This window comes from Borostomias antarcticus (genome assembly GCF_949987555.1).
Source record: "Borostomias antarcticus genome assembly, chromosome: 7".
In the NCBI taxonomy this organism is placed as follows: Eukaryota; Metazoa; Chordata; class Actinopteri; order Stomiiformes; family Stomiidae; genus Borostomias; species Borostomias antarcticus.
In genome coordinates this window covers 28153374-28165893 of record NC_140240.1, presented here as the reverse complement: position 1 = coordinate 28165893, position 12520 = coordinate 28153374, and the positions used below count along the sequence as shown (strand labels likewise).

The 12520-nt window shown below is 47.1% G+C and overlaps 1 protein-coding gene across 1 annotated transcript in view; it reads left to right on the top strand.

The window, feature by feature from the left end:
- The window catches only part of strn (striatin, calmodulin binding protein), a gene marked incomplete at its 5' end in the record, with an annotated part of 49356 nt that overhangs the window by 9612 nt on the left and 27224 nt on the right, over positions 1-12520 (top strand). Inside the window, one exon of the mRNA XM_084441205.1 lies at positions 11852-11955. Within this exon, the coding sequence (XP_084297331.1) occupies positions 11852-11955 (104 nt within the window). The remainder of the gene's footprint in view (positions 1-11851; positions 11956-12520) is intronic.

The following is a 12520-nucleotide window of genomic DNA, read 5'->3' as shown; positions in this document are numbered from 1 at the left end:
TAGGTGTCTTGCTCAAGGACACTTCGACATGTGGACAGTCGGAGCTGGGATTCGAACCACTGACCCTTTGATCATTGAACGACCCGCTCTACCAACTGAGCTACAGCCACGTACTACCTACGCTACCCAACAGAAACTCTATCTTAAGTACTAAACTACTTCAAAGACTTTGCCTGTGGAAGTGAAGTCCTTTGCCATGCGTCACCTAATTTATCAGTGTGTGAGCTTTATGGATGTTGTGCATGAATACACTCTCGGCTCGGAGTGTATAAATGCTACAGGAACAGAATGTAGACTTTTTAACAAGCGTTCTGTCTGTTCTGTTACATCTGCGCGTTTTCCAAAGGCAAATAAGGGGGGGGAGTGAGCACATCCCCCCCCCAATGTTTACAAGTGCAGCAGGGCCCAGGTGAACGCTAACCTCCTAATCAGGACGAGGCGCTCAGGGGTGTGAGCCTCCCGGGGACAGAAGGAAAAGGTTTCCCGGAGAGAGAGAGAGAGAGAGAGCAGTAAGGGGTTGGGGCGGCTGTTAGGGCATCAGTCCGCAAACACTGTTTTGCGCCGCCTGAACTTGCATCATGTTTCCCAGTCACGAGAAATTATAGTCGACCCCTCCCCCCTCTGTTACTGCCTCCACATCTTACTGAGCAGCGAAGCATCTGCCGGATGAGACCCCCCGACTCCAGCGGTTCGCAGACACTCGCCTTGCCCTTTTTCCGCTGTCGTAACGATTCCATCCCTCCCCCGATTGGTCCACAGTCGGTGTGTGGCGCAGTACTGTACAGTGAATTGCAGTACCAACATATTCCTGCTCGTCTCGCACTAGTCGTGCGCAAGGAGTGAGATTAAAGCAAAGCCATACGGGAGTAAAGTTATGTTTTGGGTCCTCAACCTTGCAGAAATAACAAGATACAAGACATCCTAATAATAAAAAACAGTTCAATGGTGTGTGAAAAGTGTATAAAGAGTAGGTTAATGGTAATAATTTTGCGTAATTAGTTTATGATAAATAATTATTCAAGAAAAAAGAGCGGAAGCATCAGTATCGGATCGGTATCGGCAGATATCCAAATTCAGGTATCGGAATCGGACTGTAACTGAAAAAAAGTGGATCTCTATTATACGCTATCTTTCTGGTCCAGATATCCATTTGAGGGAAAAGATAAGCCGGAGCTGCCAGCATATTGGACGTAACGTTACAACCCTGAATTGAGTTTCGCATAATGTAGCACAGGGTTTCCGCTATATACATTCAGCAGCGGTGGCCCGACGCTGCTAAATTACTGGCGCTGCTACTTCAGAATGGTTCTTTTATTATTTTTATTTTACTGCGCAGCGGTAGATACGGCTAGCTCCGTGGAACGAATGGTCGTCACTCCGCTCTCTCTCCACTTTGAGGAGGACGAGGAAATGGAACACTGACAGGATGTCAATCACTCGTGAAGTCATGACAACAAAATAAACAAGCGCTGAGAGCATTTTCTCCTCAGAGCCCGACTCCAGCGTTAGCTACAGAGCGTGACTCCAGCGTTAGCTACAGAGCGTGACTCCAGCGTTGGCTACAGAGCGTGACTCCAGTGTTAGCTACAGAGCGTGACTCCAGCGTTAGCTACAGAGCGTGACTCCAGCGTTAGCTACAGAGCGTGACTCCAGTGTTAGCTACAGAGCGTGACTCCAGCGTTAGCTACAGAGCGTGACTCCAGCGTTAGCTACAGAGCGTGACTCCAGCGTTAGCTACAGAGCGTGACTCCAGCGTTAGCTACAGAGCGTGACTCCAGCGTTAGCTACAGAGCGGCAAGCAGAGCGAATACAGAGGTATTATACAAATGTTAAGTTAGATAAATTGTAGCTAACGTTACTGTTTAAATGAGCATTATATTCTCTATTGATGTCCAATGGCAATTAATTATCATTAGCTACGTTATACTGATAATCTTCCAACTAGCAAACATCACCCGTTAGCCAAGTTAGCTTGGTAAGCTAGCTAGCTAACGTTAGCGAACTCAGTGAATCAGAAGTTACAGACGTTACTTCAATAAACATCGGTAGAATAATTGCCAACGATGTTTAGAAGCTATTGAAATATCCCTGGTTGCCTTTTCAGATGGGTTTGTTGAGATATTTCTCAAAGAAGAGAAAGGTGGATGAGGAAGATAGTCAGGTAACAGCTGAGGATTTAGCTAGAGATATAAATACCATCTAGTTGTAAAATATGTTGTCTGATGTTGGTGGCTAACGTTACTACAATATTTTAATGCTCTTACTGTGGTAAGAGTACGGTGATCAATAATCTAACGTTACTCATTCTTAAATGTAACCATATCAGACTAGACAGGCAGAGGTAGTGGAGGCGTGTGGAGAGCAGAGTGAAGAAGAGAGCGAGAGGGCAGATATAAATGAGAATGGAGGAGAATGTGTATGTAGCACATTGCCAGTAGCATATGAGTACACACACACATATCCCCCCGCCACGTGGGTTAACGTGAGTACACACACACACACACATCCCGTCATGTGAGTACACACACACACATCCCGTCAATGTTCTTTCCAGTTTGTATTTATGCATGTGACCAAACATTGATATCTTGTTCATGTTTTTATATGTATGTTATGAAACATGAATAAGAAAATGCACAAAATCTCTCTTTGGTCTTGACTAGTGCTCATTTTTGTTTCGGCGATCTAAATGTGATATAAAGGAGATCTCATCTTGAATTTTCCTTTGGGTATGCTTAAATAAATCTGAAGTTTATTCTGCAGTAAGGTTGTTGTTTTTTTTAATGTTTTTTTAATTGCCGGTTGATATTCACGCGCACACACCACCCAGGGTACAACAAAATCCTTTACCCCCCGCTGCTGAAAAACAATCTAGAGCAAACACTGTAGCACACAACAGGAGTTTGTCCAGTGTCTCCATCTAGTGGCCAAACAAATCCAGGCAACTACTAATCACGTACTTAACACCTCAAGCACTGAAATCTGTGGATTGAGAAAGTAGTTCTGAGTAGAATAGACTACTTTTACCGAGACACCAAGCATCGTTTTTTATGTACAAAACAAAATGTACCTTGTAAATGGTCAAATTAATTATGGCAACTACCCCCTATAGTGGGCTCTGGTATATGTTTACGCGCACACACACATACACACACACACACACACACACTAATGTACAGGGGTCGATCCTAAGCCCCCCCCCCCCCCCCCCCTCAGTGAGCGACAATGAACGAGTGGCTCTGAAAAAACCCCATCTGGTTTTGTCTATTTGCCGTATTGTTCATTCCGACCGAGTGGATGGCTTACGAATAGGCCACGCTCATCCTAGGCTAAAGCTTCACAGTAGGCGAGGGCTCTTCCCTCTCTCCCTTCCTCCATGTCCCTGCTTCGGGCTCAGAGGGTTTCTCTGTTCTAATTAAAGAACCTCAGAAGTGCGCTCGTGTCCGCGTGTTCCCAGAGGGAGGGAGGGAGCTAACAGGCCGGCGTGCTGTGTCACTCTGCTATTCTTTGCCATTCTCAATAATACCCCTCCATTTGTTCCACTCTTCCTCTGGGCACTAAGACAAAAGGCCTCTTCCCTCTTCCCTTCCTCTATTTCTGTGTGTCCGTAGCCCTAGCTACCTCAAGACAAACGGGGTCTGTGACGGCGAGAGGGGGATACATACCGCCAGCAGGATGATGGGGCGAGGGGCTCGGAGATTGACTCATATGATTCTGTTAGACTCGCAGGAAGTAGTTCTGACACGCGCCGGCCGTGACGGTTACGGCAGGTGCTCCGTCGGGGACGCGGGCCTGTGTGATGTGTGACCTCGTCAAAGGCAACAGTGGAGTCAGAGCTCCTGGGTGTCATTTTGAATATTTCCTGTCATAGGACGGATGGTTTTTAAATAGTCCCTGTCTTTACTAAATTGCACCTCATTAGCTTGACATTTAGGTCCAAATCAAATCCCAGATCTAGCAATCCATCGTCCCAAGGTGACATGGTTTTTTATTGCATGTGGGACACCATCCACCGAGCTAGTGCTCTCAATAGTCCTAGTAGTGAATAACACCATCGATGAACTGAGCAAAGACAACATGCAAAGCTTCAATCTTTTCATTACGCCGAGATGTTATGTCAGAGCAGAAGACACAAAGCCTCTATTATAACCAATAACAATAAGATCCTGTCAGTGTTGTTTTTGCGATGTCGAAGCGTTGCCCAGCTTCCCTTTCATGTAGGCTGAGATAAGGCACCTTAAGACCCATGCGCTCTGCCAGTCTCTCATGGGCCACAAAGCTGTGTGTTTCAGAGGTACTACCACAGGCCCGTAGCCAGCCTTGTGGAAGGGGGGGTTCTTTTTGTTCAAGAAGCAGACCTTATCAATCAATACCCAGAGGCAACACAATGCGCTTTACAGAGAACAAGGGAGGTGGGCATACGTCCCACCCCTACATATTCCAGAGCGACAAATATCTATAAGTGCAGTCCATTTACCATTTATCGCAGTTTTTAATTTGATTGTCGGGCGAGTTGTTGATGGGGAGAGGGTGGGGGGCGCTGACAGATGTTTTTATTTTGATTGCCAGGCGAGTTGTTGAGGAGGGGGGGGGGTGCTGACAGATTTAGTGATTTCTGGACCTTTGGTCGTGAGGGGGAGTGCATCCAACCCCCCCGACCCCCCCCCCACCCCCCCGGCTACGGGCCTGTACCACATCGTCTGCGGGTTCTAATAATGTACACTGAACTTCCTCAGCGATACACGGCAGGAATACACGATGAGAAATTTGTCGCTACTTGTTGCTATTTCTGGAGCTAATGAGGACTGGAGCACAAAAGCCTCTGAGGACACCCCCCTCTCCGTAACCATCTCAAATACCTGAGCCCACCCCGAGCACAGACACCTGACTGGATACAATGTGGAGCTTCAAAACCAACTATGTCTCAGTTTTTTTTCCCCCCTCAGATACGGCATCAATGACTCAAACTCTGACCCGATTTCGATTCTGTTCCCGTATTGATGTCCGTCCCGTAGCAACACTGATGTGGAGACTGAAGACTATCATTTGGGGCACCTGCTCCCGGTCTGCCACACAGTCTGTGGGCCTCCGTGAGGGGAAAAAAAACCTCACCAGTTGCCTTGGTAACCTTACAAGTAAGGTACAAGCGAGAGTCAGAGGCCCAGAATAGCGAGTTCAGCAGCGTCTCGACAGTGGATTCCAGTCGAAGCCGAAGTTACGCAGTAAATTCCTCACTGGGTTTTCACCCCTACATGGAATGTCTTTGAGCTTGACGGTGTATAATGAACCACACCTCTAAAGAGACCATGTAGAAATGGTGTACTTCCACCATTGTACTCCTTTTCCATGTTTTAAGTATTTACAGCTTTACAGGTTCTGTACATGTTTAACAGTGCGTCATGGGGATGGAGCTACTGTAGTAAAGCAGTGTTCAGGGCAGTATGCTCTTATGTAAGCAATGCTGGTCCAGCCCACGGCGCATATTCCAATACATTGAAAGTAATATTTACAGCCGCTCTCCTACGCAAGGGTCCACAAACGCATGTAGAGATGATTAGAAATGCTCCTTGCTCAGGGAAGCCATGGCAACGGACACAGAAACGCCAACATCATACAGTAAGAACTGCAAATTGCAAATGAAAATAAATATATATTATAATATATATATATATATATATATACAGGTGTAGGGCTGGGTAATGGCAAGGACCTCACAATACGATACATATCACAATGCATTGCAATACGAAGCGATACATATTACGTGAGATAAAAAGTTAGGCACGCACATCAACTCCAACCTTTTCAGGCAGGAGCTGGATCCCAAAGACAGATCAGAGAAATAGAAGATCCGCACACTGTAGCTCCTTTCTCAGGAATTTATTCTGCCGACGTTTCGAGCCACTGCTCTTCTACAGACATGATCGTACATATTATGTGATACATTGCAATTCTCAACGTATGGGGGTGAGGGAGCGAATCACCTGCTGAGTTCTATATAAGGGGGAAATCGACAGTGACTGCTTGAAGAGAAGGGAGAAAGGGAAGTGTCGCATGAGGGGTTACGCCCCCGAGGCTACGCAGAGCGAGCGGGAGGGGGGGGTGGGGGGGGGCGGCTGATCTGGCGCTCCGTACTGAGTCATTCCGTTCGGAGGGCTGCGGGTGTCGCACCGACAGAAACCGGCAGAGCGAGAAAGAGGGACAGCTCTGAGAGTGAAGGAGAGGAGAGTGAGATACGCCCAGAGGCCCTGGATGAGTGGACTCCTTAGCTGAGACGAACAGAAACAGATATTGGCGAAACATTTGGGGAAGAAGTAGCCTTAAGAACCAATGTTCCTCGAGCCTAGTGGCATAGGGCAGGAGCCTATCTCCTGGTTCCTTAGCGTGAGGCACGCAATCCAACCCTCGATGCTGAGGGCCAAGCAGGGAGGCATTGGGTAGCATTTTTTATAGTCTTCGGTATGACTCGGCCGGGAATCGAACCCCCAACCTCTCGATCTCAGGGCGGACACTCTAACCACAAGGCCACTGAGCTGGTTTAACACATTTGGGGAGGAGCAAGGCATTCTGGGCTGAATTGTAAAGTCATGACCCCTCTAGCGGATCTAAATACCTACGTTTGACATGATGGAGCACATTATGTGGCAAAGATGCCGGCCCATTAGTCAGTGGCTCACAAACCTGGTTTAGTGACATGAATTACAGCTCTGATTGATGGGGGAAATTACTCGGCAATGAAATGACCAATAACGACGGTACGATAGCGGGTTGTACGCCTAACTGCCCAAACGTTTCTGTCTGGATAGCGAAGATACCACCAGGTAGTGTGTCCGTCGACAACGTTTTTTTTTTTTCAGTCGCAACCCTTGAACATCATCATCACCCCCACCTCTAAAAAAAACAAAAAAAACCTTCTCTTCCGCGCCAGTCATTCCGGTTAGCCTCGGCCATACCATAATATGCGTACGGCCGCGTAATTGCATCACTTGATCTGGACTTATCTCGCGGCAGCCCCCTTGGATCTTACGTCGGGGCCGGTCACATGTCCCCCCCCCCCCCGCTCGGCTCAGCTGATACCGCGTGTCACGTAGCCGACATCGCGGGACACGGCGAGCATCGAGCACCACCACCCACCCCCCTCGCTTGTGACCCTAAGTCGGATCAAAGTTTCGGGACCCTCATCATCCCCCGCTAGAGGGTCAAGGGTGAGGCGTCACCTCATGATGGTGATGGAGGGGGGGAGAGGCGGGAGGGGGGGTCCCTGGTTCAGACGTGAGGAAGCCCCCCCGCCCCCTCTCCTTTATTTCCCAGGGTGCTATGCTCTTTCTGGGGTTTTTTTTTGGAGTCTGGGATTGGAGAGGGACGGTGAAAGAGAAAGGGAAAGAGAGCAAGTGTGAGCGAGTCACCGAGAGGGGGGCAGAGCAAGAGAGCGTGACGAGCGGACGACGAGAGAATGCAGCTTGCTCCGATCGGAGAGAGAGAGAGAGGGAGAGAGAGACGGACAAAACAGCGGCACAGGCAGATATTCCTGGGGGACGGGCTGCCAGCAAGAACAAGAAGCAGACAGAGAAACCGACAGCCAGACGACAAATCTACAGGGAGGGGAAGAGGAGGGAGCCACACTTGACAGAGAGAGAGAGAGAGAGAGGGGGGGGGGGGGAGAGAGAGAGAGAGAGGGGGGGGAGAGGGAGAGAGAGGGGGGGGGGGGGGGGAGAGATAGAGAGAGAGGGGGGGGGCGGCCTAGTTTGACAGAGACCAAGTCAGACATTTATCACCTAATTAACAAGAGGCCAGTCTGCATTCTCACCGCGGGAGGGGGGGGGCCTATATATACATCGGCTAAATATACAGCGGCCCCCATCGCTCCAGAGGCCTCTCCAACCCCCTTAGGGCCTGGCGAGAACAAGGCTGCACCAAGGATTAGCCGTCTGTGATTCAGAGCTACAAGCATAACATTAAGTGAAGGTTTAAATCAGGCGGGGGTGTGTGTGTGTGGGTAGGGGGGGTGTATTTGGTGTGTGTTTATGTTGGTCATTGATCTGTGTGCGAGTGTGTGTTGGCTGCGCACACGGGCTATTTGCTCTTAAATTAGCTTAATTTATGAGATTAATGTCAGGATGCCACACAGGAAGTTGAAACCAGATCAGTATGGAAGCATATCGATAACTTATTTCAAATGTTAATGTAAATTGGAATTGCATTTTCATTTTCCACTTTTGCATATATTATTCAATATGAAAATTAAAATGCAATCATGTGATTTGCATTTGAATGATTTGTGTGTAACTTAATTTAAATGTTTATGCAAGGTCAGATTGCATTTTTATTTTTCCCTTTTTGCCTGTATTATTTGAGTCAATATAAAAATGTAAATGCAATGATATGATTTGTATTCAAATGTTTGTGTACTGTACACATATCCGCTTTGTGTATAACAACATTCTAATGCATTGCATGAAATCCACTTTTATTGACACTTTGAAGTCTTATGTCAATAAAGGTGGTCTAGTCGTTTTTGCATAATCCTGCTCACAAACAAACGAACAAACACACATACATACAAACAAACACACACCACCAAAAACATGACCTCTCGCCCTGCGCTGTCGCTGGGGCGGAGGTAATGATGCCGCTCTCGATGCCTCAGTCGGGCAGCTACTGTACGAGCGCAGTTTCATGTATTGTTATTACAGTGGCATGGATAGGAATGGATCCCACAATCTCTTCGGTTTACGAGACCGATGACTTGCCTCTTGGCCACCACACCCCCCCACTCTCGCTTCAACCTCCCCTACAAAAGCTTCTATTTCACACTGGGCATCACCGTCATCCAGTCAGTGTCAACGGGGCGTTGACACGTTCACGTGCGCCAAGTTTGGTGTTGATTATGATTTATAATGGGAAAGTAGAGTAGGATGTACATATGCATGATATCGGCTGTAGCTCAGTTGGTAAAGCGGGTCGTTCAGTGATCGAAGGGTCAGTGGTTCGAATCCCAGCTCCGACTGTCCACATGTCGAAATGTCCTTGAGCAAGACACCTAACCCCAAATTGCTCCCAATGAGCAGGTTAGCACCTTGCATGGCAGCTACCGCCATTGGTGTGTGAATGTGTGTGTGAATGGGTGAATGAGAGGCCGTTGTAAAGCGCTTTGAGTGCCGCTAAGGTGGAAAAGCGCTATATAAGTGCAGTCCATTTACCATTTAAATCTGAATATTTCTGTGCGTATATGGGTCTGTATTGCGTACGTACGCAACCTTATGACGCAAATCCTCCACACTGTTTTATAAATGAGGCCCCAGGCCATTTATCTGTGCCTGTCTATGTAACCGAGTGAAACGTGGAGCAGCCGGTTGAAACTTACTCCTCAGAGGAGCGGGGACGTCCCAATCGGCCCAACTGCCATCGCGTTCTTGACCTGGGTTCTAATCCCACTCTGGACACGCCAAAAGAGATGGGCTACAACTATTTAGTGTGTAAACTCCCCTGTTACAGTATCTAAGATAACAAATAAATGCCCTAACAAAACCCTGGCCATCCCTCACTGCATGGTTGATATTCACCACATCATTTCACTGTCTCTCTCTCTCTGCACAGAACCATTGTTTTTGAAAAGGGGTTACGGGGTTTTCACAAGGGGGGCTTGTTTTGGCCGACGAGCCCGATGTGCATTCCAGCGTCCGTGGCCTGGCTGCCCCCTGGCCCTTCACAAACCACCCACAGGAATGTGAGGAGGGGCAAACGGGCGACGTTGTGAGAGAGACATCACACTCGGCCATTACTGTCTGGCGATTAGAGACCAGGTAACCGGAGCTCACTAGGAAGCTTGGGGGTGGATGATGCTGTTTGTGTGATATTGGTTTGGTTTGAGGTTTTCACGAGTAGGCTAATATCCCTGAGAACCAGCTCAAAAATACATAAATACACTATTGAAGAAGGGAAAACATGAGTTGAGTTACGTGTGTATGCTATGAATGGGTTGAGTTAAGCGTGTAGGCTATGAATGGGTTGAGTTAAATGTATAGGCTATGAATGGGTTAAGTGTGTAGGTTATGAATGGGTTGAGTTAAGCGTGTAGGCTATGAATGGGTTGAGTTAAGCGTGTAGGCTATGAATGGGTTGAGTTAAGCGTGTAGACTATGAATGGGTTAAATGTGTGGGCTATGAATGGGTTGAGTGTAGGCTATGAATGGGTTGAGTGTGTAGGCTATGAATGGGTTGAGTGTGTAGGCTATGAATGGGTTAAGTGTAGGCTATGAATGGCTTGAGTGTGTAGGCTATGAATGGGTTAAGTGTAGGCTATGAATGGGTTGAGTGTGTAGGCTATGAATGGGTTGAGTGTGTAGGCTATGAATGGGTTGAGTGTGTAGGCTATGAATGGGTTAAGTGTAGGCTATGAATGGGTTAAGTGTAGGCTATGAATGGCTTGAGTGTGTAGGCTATGAATGGGTTAAGTGTAGGCTATGAATGGGTTGAGTGTGTAGGCTATGAATGGGTTGTGTGTAGGCTATGAATGGGTTAAGTGTAGGCTCAACCCGAGTTAAGTGTGTAGGCTATGAAGAGGTTGAGTTAAGTGTGTAGGCTATGAAGGGGTTGAGTTAAGTGTATAGGCTATGAAGGGGTTGAGTTAAGTGTATAGGCTATGAAGGGGTTGAGTTAAGTGTATAGGCTATGAATGGAGGTTAGTGAGGAACGTGTTTGTGTGAGCAAGCAATATTGGGTCGAGTGGGTTTGAAAGGCTGGATGACAAGACTGATCCACGGAGTGAAACGGAATGTGAGCTCACGTGGTCAAGCTGGCGAAGCCTTTGTCCTGGTTAAAAGTCTTGTTTTTACAAGGTCCACGATCAGTTTAGTGATCAGAGGAACTGGAACACCAGTTGTAGATGGAGGTCTATCTGTGGTTGGAACCAGGGCTTAAAAAACGGGCCAGCTGTGGCTCAGTGGTAGAGCGGGTCGTCCAATGATCCTGGGGTCGGTGGTTCGAATCCCGCCTCCTCCTGTCCACATGTCGAAGTGTCCTTGTGCAAGACACTGAACCCCAAATTGCTCCCAATGAGCACCTAGCACCTTGCATGGCACCTTGCATCGCCATTGGTGTGTGAATGTGTGTGTGAATGGGTAAATGAGAGGCCATCGTAAAGCGCTTTGGATAAAAGCACTATATAAGTACTAGGGCTGTAAAAAAAAGTTCGAAAAAAAAATCTAATATTTTTTAAAAGAAGTTCGAACCGAAATTTGAGAGTTTGAATATTGTAATATTAATAAATAATATTATTTATCAAAAAATATGCAGCGATTTCCATTAATAACAGAACATTTATAGGCTACAATTTATTTACAGGCAATAATCCAATAATCCAGACCCAGCACCTTATCGAAAGATGAATGTTAACACCTCAGCGAGGGGTAACAGTGTTCACAGTACAATATTACAGTCATGGGTTATTTATTAGGCTATTATATTCATGAAAAATCTTTTTTTTTTTATGTATAAATTTGAATATCGTTCGAACTCTAGTAAATTAATTTGAATATATCCAAACTCAATTTTATGGCACTTTTGACAGCCCTAATAAGTACAGTGCATACCATTACCATTTACCATAAAACCTGCTTCGATATTGTGACCACACGCAGTGAGCACCTGGGATCAAAACATGTCCACTTCAAGCAAATTTACATGAATCCCTCCTGAAAAGTAATCTTGGCGCCTCACACAGGATCTCGCATACTGGAGGTTTTTGTACCATGTGTGTCATACACTCAGGCCTAAATGTCTATTGTGTGACTGATATTGTGCGTGGGATCCATTAGTGATATTGATGGGTGTGTAACGCCTCTGTCCTCAGGCCCAGATAGCCTTCCTGCAGGGGGAGAGGAAGGGTCAGGAGAACCTGAAGAAGGACCTGGTCAGGAGGATTAAGATGCTGGAGTACGCCCTCAAACAGGAGAGGTGGGAACCGCACACACACGCACACATACACACACATACACACACTCTTTCTCAAACAGGAGAGGTGGGAACCGCACACACACACACACACACATACACACACTCTTTCTCAAACAGGGGAGGTGGGAACCGCACACACACACACACACACATACACACACTCTTTCTCAAACAGGGGAGGTGGGAACCGCACACACACACACGCACACATACACACACTCTTTCTCAAACAGGAGAGGTGGGAACAGCACACACACACATACGCACACACTGTACACACACACACACACGTACACACTCTCTCTCAAACAGAAAAGGCGGGTTCTGTGCACACTACACACATGCACAAGCAATTGAGGTCAGTACTGTTACCGTATGCTCTCTCTCTCGCTCTCGCTCTCGCTCTCGCTCTCTCTCTCTCTCTCTCTCTGTCTCCCTCTTTCTCTCTCTCTTTCTCATATGCATACTGGGACACAGTCATACTGGGATACCAACACCCTCATGAACCATACTGTATCTCAACCTCCTCAGCTCATACCCAGGATTATGCTAAACACACAGAGAC